Here is a 15,625-nt window from a genome sequence, read left to right on the forward strand (position 1 = left end):
CTCCCAAGTATGGGAGCTCAGGGACTGGGCCAGGAGGGACGAGCTTTCGGGTCACTTTAGCACGCCCCCTCCCGGTGGCCCTTGGCCGGGGCCCTCCGGTGACGGAGTAACTCCTCGCAGAGGCCTCTGGGAGTTGTAGTTTTTCGCCTTCGACTCTCAATGACGCAATTCCTGTGCGACACACGTAACGGCCGCCATTGCTCTGCGCCCACGGTGAGACCCTTGTTCCGCAGATAGCGTTCATCACCCGTCGTGGTCACCGGGTTACCCGAGTCTGGAGTGGTTGCGAACCCTTCTGGCTGCAGATTCGGAGGTGGAGGCCGTACCCCGGACTCTATCCTGCCGCCCCTTCAGGGTTTGGAGGAACCGGAGGCGCGGAATTCCTCCAGTTCCAAGGCGGCGGGACGGGACAGAACTAATCTGCCTTAACTCTCTCCTGCTGCAGACCCGGGGCGGTTGCCTGACCCTAACCTGTGTGTTGGTGAGGGGGTGGAGATGGTGAATCCCGTGGCTGTGGGCGGGAAGGAGCCTCAGCTCCGAGAATGGCAGGCAGCCGTGGTGCCTCGGACCCGCCTGGGTTTGGGGACTGCTGGGAGACCGCTTTCTTCACTGTGCTCTCTCTTCTAGTATCCCTTGCGTCCTGTCACCTCCAGCGAAGCACACAAAAGTGACCGTAGGGATGGCCACCAGGGTCCGAACAGCCTCTATTTGGGTGAGTAGGGGTTTTCTTTCATTCTTTTTTTTTTCTTTTGAGACGGACTCTGTGGCCCAGGCTGGAGTGCAGTGGCGCGATCTCGGCTCACTGCAAGCTCCGCCTCCCGGGTTCACGCCATTCTCCTGCCTCAGCCTCCGGAGTAGCTGGGACTACAGGCGCCCGCCACCACGCCCGGCTAATTTTTTTGTATTTTTAGTAGAGACGGGGTTTCACCGTGTTAGCCAGGATGGTCTCGATCTCCTGACCTTGTGATCCGCCCTCCTCGGCCTCCCAAAGTGCTGGGATTACAGGCGTGAGCCACCGCGCCCGGCCTTCTTTCATTCTTGAAAAGCTCTCCCTGAATGCCAACGTGCGCGCACTCCATCTACTCCAAAGTCTGAATGTGCGGGGAGCTTTCTCACCCTACCGCTCTTTTAGGCAACTGGATTGTCGTTTAGAGCATGTTAGACTTTTCAGAAATGCTTCTTGTCATCCGACTTCCTTTTTTCCTCCTTTCCTCAGTCTCTTTTCTGACAACTTTGTACGTTGAACGTTTGAGTTAAACAAGGGATACTAACCTCTTTCAGTTTTTTCAGCCTGCATTTACTGAGGGTCTTCTGTATCTGGGATCTTTGAACCTTATTTTGGAAATTACAGACTTTTTTATTCACTTGTTCAACATTTTTGTTTATTTTATTTTGTTTGCTGGACCCTGGGGCAGGTGCTAAAAATGTAAAGATGGGTTGCTCATTATCCCTGTCTTGAAGAACAGTGGTCTAGGAATGGCGCATAAGAAAGACACAATGACAAGTTAATGAGTGCTCTGGGAGCAGGCTGTGGAAATACACGGGGGCATGCAGGAATGAATCAATTTTGGAAGTAAGGACACCCCCTAACCCCTTACTCCCAGATGCTTCAATGATTCAGAGAGTCTTAAACTTGGGTTTGAAAGATGACATACCTAAAGTAGACAAAGGATTAAAACTAGCCTGGGAAAAAGAAGTAACATGCAAATTAGGCTTGAAATGACCTCATATGGTGAACTTTGGGCACTTAAGGGTTGCTGAAATGTAGAGTTTAATGGTGATAGTAGAAGTGTATATTAAAAAATGAGGCTAGAGCCGTAGGCCTAAGATCATAGAGGGCTTTGAGGACCCCATTAAAAACTTGGATTTTATCATATAGGGCAGGCGGTCCCTAACCCTCAGGCTTCAGACTAGTACCAGTCTGTGGCCTGTTAGGAACTGGGGTGCATGTCAGGAGGCCAGTGGCAGGTTAGCATGATCGCCTGAGCCCCGCCTCCTATCAGAGGTGAGTGGCGGGTTAGTGAGCATGACTGCCGGAGCCCCGCCTCCTATCAGAGGCTGCATTAACTTCTCATAGCACAAACTCTGTTGTGAACTGCACATGCAAAAGATCTAGGTTGCGCACTCCTTATGGGACTCTTAACTAATGCCTGATGATCTGAAGTGTAACAGTTTCATCCAGAAGCCATTGCCACTCCCTACTCCCTGTCCATGGCAAAATTGTCCTCTACAAAACCAGTCCCTCGTTGGGGACTGATGGTATAGGGGAAGGAGTTTACTTATTTAAGTGTTTTCACAAAGAGTTTGAGGGTAGAACAGTCTAGTCTGCAGCAGGTAAGAGAATATAAGGGTTTAAGTAAATTAGTGGTTTTGAGAAAAGAGAGGAGGTAGCTGGGTGCAGTGACTCACACCTGTAATCCCAGTTACTCGGGAGGCTGAGACAGGAGAATCACTTGAACCCAGGAGGCAGAGGTTGCAATCGGCCGAGATTGTGCCACTGCACTCCAGCCTGGGCGACAGAACAAGACTCTGTCCCAAAAAAAAAAAAAAAAAAAAGAGGTAAAGAGGCAGAAGAAATTAGATTTCATAACTAGTTGGGTGCAGTGGTAACAGAGGCAGAAAAGCCAGGGATGACAACTAGAGTTGTACTCTGTGGGCCTGGTTGGGAATGTCACCATTTGCTGAGTAAGGGAAGACTATCAGAATTGTGATTGATAGAGGGGGGAGATTTCAGTTTTATATGGATTGGCTCCTCTAGGTAGAGGTTGCTAGTGGGCAGGTGGGCAGGCATGTGTTTCAAGAGAAAGGTCTGGATGAGGTTGCACCAATTAGGTGTGGCCAAAGTAGCTCAGGGAAAATGTGTACCATAAGAAGATAACTGAGGACAGTGGTCAGGGAAATGACAAGAGAAAGCAGGGGAAGAGGTGTTGGAGACTGAGATGGAATCCAAGAAAAGTGAGACAAAATAGATACATGTAATTCACACTTAAAGAAAAGGAAACCTCAAAAATGCTTGTCAAGTGACATGTATGAGGGAGATCAAGTAATATTAGATCATTGTCTTAGTCTGTGCTGCTGTAACAAAATATCACAGACTGGGCAACTTATAACAGATACTACTTTCTCATGATTCTGGAGTCTGAGAAGTTGAAGATCAAGGTGCTGGTAAATATGGTATCTGATGAGGTCTGCTGTCTGTTTTCTTTTTTCTTTTTTTGAGACAGAGTCTCTCTCTGTCCCCAGGCTGGAGTGCAGTGGTGCAATCTTGGCTCACTGCAACCTCCGCCTCCCGGGTTCAAGTGATTCTCCTGCCTCAGCCTCCCAAATGGCTAGGACTACAGATGTGCGCCACCACCCAGCTAATTTTTTTTTTTTTTTGTATTTTTAGTAGAGACGGAGTTTCACCATGTTGGCCACAATGGCCTCAATCTCCTGACCTTGTGATCCACCCGTCTTGGCCTCCCAAAGTGCTGGGATTACAAGCATGAGCCACCACACCTGGCTCTGCTCTCTTCTTTCTTTTTTTTTTTTTTTTTTGAGACGGAGTCTCGCTCTGTCGCCCAGGCTGGAGTGCAGTGGCGCGATCTCGGCTCACTGCAAGCTCCGCCTCCCGGGTTCACGCCATTCTCCCGCCTCAGCCTCCGGAGTAGCTGGGACTACAGGCGCCCGCCACCACGCCCGGCTAATTTCTTTTTGTATTTTTAGTAGAGACGGGGTTTCACCGTGTTAGCCAGGATGGTCTCGATCTCCTGACCTCGTGATCCGCCCGCCTCGGCCTCCCAAGGTGCTGGGATTACAGGCTTGAGCCACCGCGCCCGGCCTGCTCTCTTCTTTCAAGATGGCACTTTCTGCTACATCCTTACATGATGGCAGGGGGCAAAAAGAGAAGACTGCTGTGTCCTCACATGGCCAAAGAGATGGAAGGGCCAGACGGCTCTCTGAAACCTCTTTTAAGGGGTATTAATCCCATTCCTGAAGGAGAGCCCTCATGATTTAATCACTATTAAAAGTCCCCACCCCACCCCCCTTTTTTTTTTTTTTGAGGCTGAGTCACTCTGTCACCCAGGCTGGTGTGCAATGGCAATCTCTGCTCACCACAACCTCTGCTTCCCGAGTTCAAGTGATTCTCTTGCTTCAGCCTCCTGAGGAGCTGGGATTACAGGCACATGCCACCACACCCAGCTAATTGGCCCCACCTCTTAATACCATCACAATGGGGCTTAAGTTTCAACATGAATTTTGGTGGGATGCAATCATTCAAACCATAGCAGTCATAAAAACCTAAATTGAATTTAGTGGTGATGGGCTGTGTGTGGTGGGTCACGCCTGTAATCCCAGCACTTTAGGAGGCGGAGGTGAGCAGATCACCTGAGGTCAGGAGTTCGAGACCAGCCTGACCAACATGGCGAAACCCCGTCTCTACTAAAAATATGAAAATTAGCTGGGTGTGGTATTGGGCAGCTGTAATCCCAGCTGCACGGGAGGCTGAGGCAGAAAAATCGCTTGAACCTCGGGAATCGGAGGTTGCAGTGAGCCGAGATTGCGCCACTGCACTCCAACCTGGTGTCAGAGCGAGACTACGTCTCAAAAACAACAAAAAAGAAATGACTGGTGGCTACTTTAGCTTGGGTTCTCAGGGAAGGCCCCCACTAAGGAAGTGACATCTAAGTCTGAGTTACAATAGCAAGCCAGCCTTGTTAAGAGCAGGTAGAAGATCATCCAGGATGGGAACAGCCAGGGCCAAGGCTGTAAGGCAGGAGAAGTTTGATGCCTTTGTAACCTGGAAGGAAGGTCTTTGTGGCTGGGGGTAGGGAGTGAGAGAGAGGAGAGCAGATGAACACAGGTGGCCAGAGGCCAGATCAGGCTAGGAAACCATGGGGTCCAGGAGAGGGTGTGGTGCTAAGAAAGGGAGCAACATGATCTGCTTAGGATTTCCAAAGACCCTTCTGAGTGCTGAGTAGAGAACAGGTTGTAGGTGGACAAGAGTAGACACAGAAAGGGGGAAACGAGACTGATTAGGTGACTACAGTGGTTCAGACAAGAGATAGCAGGGATTTTGTGTAGTGTGGTAGAAATGGAGACACTAGTTAGAGTTGGGGGATGTTTGAAGGTGGAGTCCTCTTTTCTAAGAACCAGCATATGCTTTTCATCTTGGTGATTGTCATTTTGTAGTGTGGTTTATTTTCATTAAGTATTCCTGGTTTTTGGTTTTGTTTTCTTTTGCCATTTCAACCAAATGTTAATGCTCAGTGTCTACTACGTATGAGGTTCTGTGCTAAATCTTTTATTAGGTATTACCACGTTAAAACCTCACAGTGGCCAGGCGCGGTGGCTCACGCCTGTAATCCTAGCACTTTGGGAGGCTGAGGCGGGTGGATCACCAGGTCAGGAGATCAAGACCATCCTGGCTAACACAGTGAAACCCCATCTCTACTAAAAATACAAAAAAATCAGCTGGGCGTGGTGGTGGGCGCCTGTAGTCCCAGCTACTTGGGAGGCTGAGGCAGGAGAATGGCGTGAACCTGGGAGGCGGAGCTTGCAGTGAGCTGAGATCGTGGCACTACGCTCCAGCCTGGGCAACAGAGCAAGACTCCATCTCCAAAAAAATAAATAAAAAACAAAACCTCACAGCAGTCCTAGCCCCAGGTGGTGGTGAATACTGTTATTCTCCTTTGATGAGTAAGGATACTGAGGCCCAGAAAGGGCTAGTTGGAGACCAGGTGGCACCCCTGGTCAGTGTAGAGCCAGGACTTAAAACCAGATAGTCTGGCTCTATGTGCATTTTCCTGGCCTGTGTACTCTATTTAGTCTCTGGATACAGGTTGAGGATTTCTTTTTTTTTTTTTTTTTTTTTTTTTTGAGACGGAGTCTCACTCTGTCACCCAAGCTGGAGTGCAGTGGCCGGATCTCAGCTCACTACAAGCTCCACCTCCCGGGTTCACGCCATTCTCCTGCCTCAGCCTCCCGAGTAGCTGGGACTACAGGCGTCCACCACCTCGCCCGGCTAGTTTTTTGTATTTTTTTAGTAGAGACGGGGTTTCACCATGTTAGCCAGGATGGTCTCGATCTCCTGACCTTGTGATCCGCCCTCCTCGGCCTCCCAAAGTGCTGGGATTACAGGCTTGAGCCACCGCGCCCGGCCCAGGTTGAGGATTTCTTAAGAGGCAGAGATTCTAGAATCCTCGATCTTGAAATGTAGAGCAAAATGTAGAGTGGGTGGATAGTGCCCAGTGTACCCAGAGAAGGCTCTGAGAGATAAGCTGTTGGTTTCCAGGGAATAATCTTTTTTTTTTTTTTTGGAGACGGAGTCTCGCTCTGTTGCTTAGGCTGGAGTGCAGTGGCACTCACTGCAACCTCTGCTTCCCAGGTTCAAGCAATTCTCCTGCCTTAGCCTCCCAAGTAGCTGGGACTACAGGTGTATGCTGCCACGCCTGGCTAATTTTTTTTTTTTTTTTGTATTTTAGTAGAGATGGGGTTTTACTGTGTTGCCCAGGCTGGTCTCGAACTCCTGAGTTCAGGCAACTCACCCGCCTCAGCCTCCCAAAGTTCTGGGATTACAGGCATGAGCCACCATGCCCAGCCTCCAGGGAATAATCTTAATGTCCATTAACGGTGAATGATGAAATGTGATGGAATACTATTCAGCAACAAAAGGAACAAACTATCTATATGTGCTATGACAAGTATACACCTCATTATGCGAAGTGGAAGAAACCAGACACAAAAGACTAGATACTATGTTATCCCATTTCTATGGCAAACACATGCATATACATATACTAGCAATGCCCCTTCTTTTTTTAACACAAAAGCCAGCTTTCTGTATGTAGTATTCTTCCCCTTGTCGTCATCCCTCAGAGTATGTATTGATCATTGTATTATACCAATACTGGTGCATAGAGGTTGTTCTCTCTTCCCTGTCTCTGTCACCGTTTACTGCTGTGTAGGTGGCCATAGCATTTTCAACCAGTTATGTAGTTATAGATATTTGGGTTATAAAAATGCCTCGGTGAACAGCCTTTTCATGTCGTTTCATTGTTTCTTTTTCTAATTTTTTATTCCCTTTTTTTAGGCTTTCCCTACTTTTCACCTCTGCTGCCTTCTAGGTCATTGCTACTTTTTTGTGTTCCTCCTAATTTAATCTTCATTTCTGAATTTTATTTCCTAATTTATTCTGATATTTCTCATTTCACATTTTCCAGATGTCTAAGCATCTACCTTCTAGGCTCTTTTATTTTTTGTAAATCTGTCCTCTCAAAGTTTCGTTTTTCTGATTTCTTTTTTTTTTTTTTTTTTGAGGCGGAGTCTCGCTCTGTCGCCCAGGCTGGAGTGCAGTGGCCGGATCTCAGCTCACTGCAAGCTCCGCCTCCCGGGTTCACGCCATTCTCCTGCCTCAGCCTCCCGAGTAGCTGGGACTACAGGCGCTGCCACCACGCCCGGCTAATTTTTTTGTATTTTTAGTGGAGACGGGGTTTCATTGTGTTAGCCAGGATGGTCTCGATCTCCTGACCTCGTGATCCGCCTGTCTCGGCCTCCCAAAGTGCTGGGATTACAGGCTTGTGCCACCGCGCCCGGCCTCGTTTTTCTGATTTCTTTTACTTCATTGTGAAATGTTGTGTAACAGTTTTTATGTGGTCAGATATTTTGGTTATGTTTTTATTGTCTGTCAGAGCCTCATTTGGTTCCTTTTTCCCTAATAATAATGTTATATTCCCGCTGCCCTCCCAAACCAGCCTATTAAGACGCCATTTGGTTTGTGGCAGGAAGTCCCTGTTTGGAGCTAGGATGAGCCAGGATCTTTCTGTAGCTTTGCTGTTTGAGGGCCCTGCCTCTGTTTTTGTCATGAAGGGCTCAAAACACGGCCTGAACTCTTGGTGCTAAGCCTTGTCAGGAAGCCATTTCTTTTCTACCTCTAACCCTGCATTTCCTGAAGTTAAACCTGCCTTGTTTTCTAATGTGTTTCTCTCACGTTTATGTGATGTGACCCCTATTTCCTTTTTCCAGAAGTAAATTATGCTTCCTAAAGTAAATTTGCTCTTGAGTCCACAGGTCCCACCTCTCCAAGAACGAAACAGTTCATGGGATAGGATCAGAAAGCTCCAAGGGCAGGAATCCGTCTTGGGCCTGCAGCACCTCCCTGGAGCACCCAGGCAGAAGCGGAAGAGTCGCAGAACAGAGAAAGTCCTAGAGTGGCTGTTTATTTCCCAAGAGCAGCCAAAAATCACCACGTCCTGGGTGAGCTTCTCATTTGTTTATTCCTAGTGTTTTATTTATTACTTTTTTTTTTTTTTTTTTTTTTGGTGTGGAGAGGGATGGAGATCCTTAGGTCAAAGGGTTAAGTTAATCACTCCTCAGTTCAGGTCAAGCACCCCCCCCAACTTTTTTTTTTGTGACAGGGTCCTGCTCTGTCGCCCAGACTGGAGCGCAGTGGTGCAGTCATAACTCGCTGCAGCCTCCAACTCCAGGCTCAGGTGATCCTCCAGCCTCAGCCTCTTGAGTAGCCTCTTTAGTGCCACCATGCCTGGCTGAGGTTTTTTATTTTTTATTTTTTTATTTTTTTATTTTTATTTTTATTTTTTTTTTGTTGAGACAGAGTCTCGCTCTGCCACCCAGGCTGGAGTGCAGTGGCCGGATCTCAGCTCACTGCAAGCTCTGCCTCCCGGGTTCACGCCATTCTCCTGCCTCAGCCTCCCGAGTAGCTGGGACTATAGGCGCCCGCCACCTCGCCCGGCTAGTTTTTTTTTTGTATTTTTAAAGTAGAGACGGGGTTTCACCATGTCAGCCAGGATGGTCTCGATCTCCTGACCTCGTGATCCGCCCGTCTCGGCCTCCCAAAGTGCTGGGATTACAGGCTTGAGCCACCGCGCCCGGCCTGAGGTTTTTTATTTTTAGTAGAGAGAAGGTCTCCCTATATTGCTCAGGCTGGTCATCAACTCCTGAGCTCAAGCGGTCCCCCTGCCTCAGTCTCCCAAGGTGCTGTGATTACAGTCATGAGCCACTGTGCCTGGCCTGTGGCCCTTTTATCATTGGTTCATGTAAGGTCCTTTCTGCCTTTATTTATATATTCTCTTATTTCCTCATCATCAATGTCCATCTCCTTCCCCATCCCTAAAAAGTTATTTTGTGTTTTATTTGTATCCTGTTTTCAAAAAAATGTGTGTTTACAAAATATGTATTGTTCTGGAAGCTTGTTAGAAATGCAGAATATCAGAGTTCACCTCAATGCTGTTAATATAAGACTCTTCATTTTAACAAGATTAAGTGATTCATGCACATTAAAGTTTAAAACAAACTTTATATGAAGCCTATATTCAAATTTTTACCTGGGGTGCTTGTTTTACTTCCAATATTGGCTTGCTTTTTTACTCTCTTAATGCTTACTTTTGATGAACAGGTATTTCTAACTTTTACTGAGTCTGTATTGCACATTTTTTTCTTTTATTGCTAATGACTTTTGTGTCCTATTTTTTTCTTATCCTAAGCTCATAAAGATCTTTTTTTTTGTTTCTTTATTACCTTACCTTTAACTTTTAGATTTACCGTACGTTTGGGATTGAGTTCAAATCCATGAACACAGGGTCCTCCCATTATTTAGATCTTTGATTTTTTTTTTTTTTTTTTTTGAGACGGAGTCTCGCTCTGTCGCCCAGGCTGGAGTGCAGTGGCCGGATCTCAGCTCACTGCAAGCTCCGCCTCCCGGGTTCACGCCATTCTCCTGCCTCAGCCTCCCGAGTAGCTGGGACTACAGGCGCCCGCCACCACGCCTGGCTAGTTTTTTGTATTATTTTTTTAGAAGAGACGGGGTTTCACCGTGTTAGCCAGGATGGTCTTGATCTCCTGATCTCGTGATCCGCCCGTCTCAGCCTCCCAAAGTGCTGGGATTACAGGCTTGAGCCACCGCGCCCGGCCTAGATCTTTGATTTTTAAAAGTCAGTGTTTATAGTTTTGAGCATACAGATCCTACACAGATATTTTAGATTTATATGTAAGTTCTTTCTGTTTCGTTGTTGCTGTTGTAAACAGTATCAGTATCTTAAATTTTTTTTTTTTTTTTTTTTTTGAGGAGTCTTGCTCCGTCACTCAGGCTGGAGTGCAGTGGCACGATCTGGGCTCACTGCACCCTCCGCCTCCTGGGTTCAAGCAGTTCTCCCGCCTCAGCCTCCTGAGTAGCTGGGACTACAGGTGCGCACTACCACACCCAGCTAATTTTTGTATTTTTAGTAGAGACGGGGTTTCGCCATGTTGGCCAGGCTGGTTTCAAACTCCTGACCTCAAGTGATCCACCTCCCTCGGCCTCCTAAAATGCTGGGATTACAGGTGTGAGTCATGGCACCAGCCAGTTTCTTAATTACAAAATAAAATGATTTATTGCTGTTATATAGACATATAGCCAACTTTTATGTATTGACCATGTATCCTGTGACCTTGCTACATTCACTAGTTAGTTCTAGGAACTTTAGATTTTTTGATATTTTCTTTGTAAACAGTCATGTCATCTTAATCTTTTTGTTGACATCGTCAGTTTCCTTCTTACTCTCTCTGTAAAAAAGGACAGTTTTGTTTCTTTCCAATCTGTATGATGTTAACTGCAAATTTTATTTCTTTTTTTTTTCTTTTTTTTGAGATGGAGTCTCACTCTGTCACCCAGGCTGGAGTGCAGTGGCACCATCTTGGCTCACTGCAAGCTCCGCCTCCCAAATTCACGCCATTCTTCTGCCTCAGCCTCCTGAGTAGCTGGGACTACAGGTGCCCACCACCATGCCTGGCTAATTTTTTATATTTTTAGTAGAGATGGGGTTTCACTGTGTTAGCCAGGATGGTCTCGATCTCCTGACCTCGTGATGCACCCGCCTCGGCCTCCCAAAGTGCTGGGATTACAGGTGTGAGCCACTGCGCCTGGCCCAAATTTTATTCCTTTAATAGATATATAATTATTAATTAAGCTTATCTATTTGTTTGTTTGTTTGTTGTCTTGAGATGGTGTCTCACTCTGTCGCCTAGGCTGGAATACAGTAGCACGATCTTGGCTGACTGTAACCTCTGCTTCCCGGGTTCAAGTGAGTCTCCTGCCTTAGCCTCCTGAGTAGCTAGGACTACAGGTGTGTGCCACCATGCCCAGCTACTTTTTTGTAGTTTTAGTAGAGACGGGGTTTTACTGTGTTAGCCAGGATAGTCTTGTTCTCCTGACTTCGTGATCTGCCTGCCTTGGCCTCCCAAAGTGCTGGGATTACCGGCGTGAGCCATCCTGGCCCGTTTATCTGTTCTTGAGTAAGTTTGGTAATTTGTGTCTTCCAAGTAATATGTCCTTTTCATCTAACTTACCAAATTTATGTGCATAGAGTAGTTTGTCTTTTCATGTCTGTGGGTTCAGTAATGATAACTTCTTTTCATATATGATACTTGCCATGTATGTCTTCTCTTTTTGTTTTAACGTAAGTTTTCATTTCATTTGTATAAATACCTAGGGCGTAGTTGCTGGATTATATGGTAAGACTGTTTAGATTTGTGAGAAGTTGCCAAACTGGCTTCTAAAGAGACTCTGCCACTTTTCATTCCCACCAGCAATGAATAAGAGTTCCTGTTGCTCCACATCCTCTCCAGCATTTGGTGGTCAGTTTTTTGGATTTTGTCCATTCTCGTAGATGTGTAGTGGTGTCTTACTTTTGTCTAGATTTGCAATTCCCTAATGACATATGGCATTGAGCATGCCTTGTATGCTCATTTACCATCTGTATATTTTCATGTCTAGGTCTTTTATCCCACAGAGTGGCTGCTACTTACGGCAGTTACCTTTTTAGTCCATAAAGTTTTAATGTGTCTTTTCTTCTAGGTACCTATAGTACCCTTTCACAGATTCCACCTGACCCTGTCAAATAGCATTGCTTACTTCTTCCTTTGTGCCCATGTTGTAATCTGTGTTCTTTTATTTTAACTTCGTTGACTTCCAGTTGCATTTGCATATGTAGCTTTCCTTCCTTGTGCAGTGCTGAATGCTTCTTGGGGGCAGGACTCTATTTCATTCATTTTTATATTCCCGGCACCTAGAGGTCGGTAACTGTATTGCAGATGTAGGAGTGATCATTCGAACTTCTTTGTCTGACTGTCCTGCCTTTAGTACTGAATGTCCCATGTCTGAGGACCCTTGTATAGATGGTTTCTAGGATAGCTTAAAACTTTAAAGAGAGTTTATTGCATTTGTTAAAGAGAGTTTATCTAGTTGTCAAATGTTAAATGAAAGATGACTGATTTATGGCCAGGCGCGGTGGTTCACACCTGTAATCCCAGCATTGTGGGAGGCCCAGGCGGGCAGATAATGAGGTCAGGAGATCGAGACCATCCTGGCTAACACGGTGAAACCCCATCTCTACTAAAAATACAAAAAATTAGCCAGGTGTGGTGGTGGGCACCTGTGGTCCCAGCTACTAAGGAGGCTGAGGCAGGAGAATGGCGTGAACCCAGGAGGCGGAGCTTGTAGTGAGCCAAGATCACACCACTGCACTCCAGGCTGGGCAACAGAGCAAGACTCCGTCTCAACGAAAGAAAAAAAAAAGAAAGATGACTGATTTAATGCACATTGATGCATGTTTTCAGTACAATTTTTGTTCTCACAAAGTTGAACATCAGTAATAGACACCCTAAGCAGCTAGTTTTCCACAAACCTAGTAAAATAACTTGAGATTGGATGAGAGTATTGTATTTCAGGGACCATTGTCATTCATGGATGTGTTTGTGGATTTTACCTGGGAGGAGTGGCAGCTGCTAGATCCAGCACAGAAGTGCCTGTACAGGAATGTGATGTTGGAGAACTATAGCAACCTGGTGTCCCTAGGTAAGTGCTGCCTCCCTGAGGAGGTGTGTGCTTGATCTCCAGGCTTCTTCTTGGTTGCTGAAAACTGGAGGCCTTCTGTGAAATACTTAGTGATTTTGGTCTTAGATTTTAAGGCCAGATTTTCTTAGTTCCCTGTTGGCAGCAGAGTATGCCAGTTGAATGGTCTTTACTTTGCCAAATTGCAACAAGGCAGCTTCATCATGCTACCTCCAAACCAAATCTTCCCCATTCTTCAGAATCTCTGAATCCCAACCTGTTTGTTCCAGGTTGTCTGTGATTTTCTGTTTATAGGGTATCAACACACCAAACCTGATATCATCTTCAAGTTGGAACAAGGAGAAGAGCTGTGTGTGGTGCAGGCCCAAATTCCAAATCAGTCCTGTCCAAGTGAGTGATGGAGACAAATCTTTTCCTCTTTATTCAGAATTAGCATGAATTCTAATGTGATGTGCTCCTCTTGTTTGTACTGTGCCTCACGTAATACCATGCGCTCTTTTTTTTTTTCTTTTTTTTGAGACAGAGTTTCACTCTGTTTCCCAGGTTGGAGTGTAGTGACATGATCTCGGCTCGCTGCATCCTCTGCCTCCTGGGTTCAAGCAGTTCTTCTGCGTCAGCCTCCTGAGTAGCTGGGATTACAGTTGTGCGCCACCACGCCCAGCTAATTTTTGTATTTTTAGTTGAGACGGGGTTTCGCCATGTTGGCCAGGCTGGTCTCGAACTCCTGACCTCAAGTGATTTGCCTGCCTCAGCCCCCTGAAGTGCTGGGATTACAGGCATGAGCCACCACGCCCAGCCTTACCATCCACTCTTAATCTTCTGGTTGGCGTCCTTATTTCCCTCCTTACTCTGTCTTGGTGATAGACTCACTTCATTATGCATTTTAGCAAACCTTTCCTCTTTCCTTCACTTGATGTGACTCTCATACTCCTTCTCTTTCCTTTCTGTAGTTTGAAAATTACGTTTAAATCCCTTACACATAAATTCAACAGCCACAGTCCCATCTTCCTTCTTTTTGAAACCTGTTAGTAGATTCTACCCCTTTTATGCTTCTCTATGCTAATGGCCTTTTTTTTTTTTTTTTTTTTTGAGACAGAGTGTCACTCTGTCGCCTAGGCTGGAGTGCAGTGGCACGACCTGGGCTCACTGCAAACTCTGCCTCCCGGGTTCACGCCATTCTCCTGCCTCAGCCTTCCGAGTAGCTGGAACTACAGGCGCCCGCCACCAAGCCTGGCTAATTTTTTGTCTTTTTAGTAGAGGCATGGTTTCACCATGTTAGCCAGGATGGTCTCGATCTCCTGACTTCATGATCCACCCACCTCAGCCTTTCAAAGTGCTAGGATTACAGGCATCAGCCACCGCGCCCAGCCTTGCTAATGGCTTTAACATTAATCACTCTGTACCTTCTGAGCACATTCCTTTGTCATTTGATAGTGCCCATGATCCTGCAGTGACACCTGTTGATCCTGCTCTTGTGCTGCATGACCAAGCACTTTTTCCCTTCATGTTCTCCTGGGCTTCTCTTGCTCTTCTGAATCCAAGGGGTCTTTATTCTTCATTTCCCTCATATAGTGTAACTTTTAAAAGGCTCACATATTAGCTGAGCATGGTGGTGTGCACCTGTTGTCCCAGCTCCTTGGGAGGCTGAGGTAGGAGGATTGCTTGAGCCCAGGAAGTTGATGCTGCAGTGAACTATGATTGTGCCCCTAGACTCTGGCCTGGGTGATAGCGAGATCTCATCTCAAAAAAAGAAGACTTCTGTCTGAGTCCATTTGTGTTGCTATAATAAAATACTACAGACTAGGTAATTTTATAAAGCACAGAAATTTATTTCTCACAGTTTTGAAGGCTGGAAAGTCCAAAGCCAAGGTGCTGGCAGGTTTGGTGTCTGGTGAGGGCCTGCTCTGTGCTTCCAAGATGACTCCTTGTTGCTGCATCCTCTGGAGGTGAGGAACACTGGGGGACAGAAAGAGGGCAAAACAGGCCTAAGATCGTTCCCTCAAGCCCTTTTAGAAACCACTAATCCATTCATTAGGGCAGGACTTTGTCTTCTTCTCTTAATACCACCACAATGGGGATTAAGGTTCAACATGAATTTTAGAGGGGACACATTCAGACCTTAACAACTTCCATTCGGAAGATTTAAGCTCTTTTCCTCTACTGGTAATTGATAGCCACAATGGTCTTTTATCTGCCCTTTGGTCCTGGTTTAGATTGATTCACTGGCATCTTCCTTGTACCACTCCCTGGCCTCATTTTCAGAAACTGAAATTGTCTCTCCCACTGCTCCATAGCCACCTACATACCACCTTCTTTTCATCTTTCTTTTTGTTCATCCTGCTGTTTCTTCCATTTTAAGGTTTTTTTCCTAACACTGGATAAGTCAGCTTGAATTTCCTTTCTGTGCAGGGCTCCCTTACTAGTTTTGGTACAGTCTGTTAGCATTTTGTTCCTTTAAAAAGAGGTCTTTTAAAACCCTCATTGTCTCAATTCCCACTCAAAAAGAGGCCAATATTGTCATGTCTGGATTGTTGTACTTAGCTAAATTTATTCATTTTACTCTTTTTATACTAATTCATCTTTGGTGTTACTGTCAGATATGTTTCCCTGAACACCCCATTTATTCTATCACTAGCTTGACAGCATAAATCAACAGTTAGTCCTTGTATTACTAGGATTGCTTCAGCTGCAGTTGTTGGTCAATCCCAGACCAACTAATTTAAGAAGTGATTTATTATTACACATCACAAAAAGTCCTGAGGTGGGGCAGCTCCAGGATCAACTAAGTGATTGACTCAC

The 15,625-nt window shown here is 46.0% G+C and overlaps 1 protein-coding gene across 23 annotated transcripts in view; it reads left to right on the top strand.

Moving 5' to 3' along the window:
* ZNF268 (zinc finger protein 268) overlaps positions 1 to 15,625 on the top strand; it is a 277,188-nt gene that overhangs the window by 253,311 nt on the left and 8,252 nt on the right. For 4 of the 23 annotated variants that reach the window (XR_013401723.1, XM_077955924.1, XM_077955916.1 and 1 more), the window contains exons 1-6: positions 181 to 313; positions 628 to 712; positions 8,050 to 8,235; positions 12,703 to 12,829; positions 13,121 to 13,216; positions 14,667 to 14,772. Coding sequence is in view for 11 of the 23 variants with exons in the window: in XM_077955924.1 (XP_077812050.1) it covers positions 680 to 712; positions 8,050 to 8,235; positions 12,703 to 12,829; positions 13,121 to 13,216; positions 14,667 to 14,772 (548 nt within the window). In the remaining 12 variants the exon portion in view is untranslated. Of the gene's footprint in view, positions 1 to 180; positions 482 to 627; positions 713 to 8,049; positions 8,236 to 12,702; positions 12,830 to 13,120; positions 13,217 to 14,666; positions 14,773 to 15,625 lie in introns of those variants that run through there. The other 19 variants (XR_013401724.1, XM_077955921.1, XR_013401718.1 and 16 more) reach the window with 14 other exon arrangements.

The sequence above is a fragment of the Macaca mulatta genome, chromosome 11 (genome assembly GCF_049350105.2).
Source record: "Macaca mulatta isolate MMU2019108-1 chromosome 11, T2T-MMU8v2.0, whole genome shotgun sequence".
In the NCBI taxonomy this organism is placed as follows: domain Eukaryota; kingdom Metazoa; phylum Chordata; class Mammalia; order Primates; family Cercopithecidae; genus Macaca; species Macaca mulatta.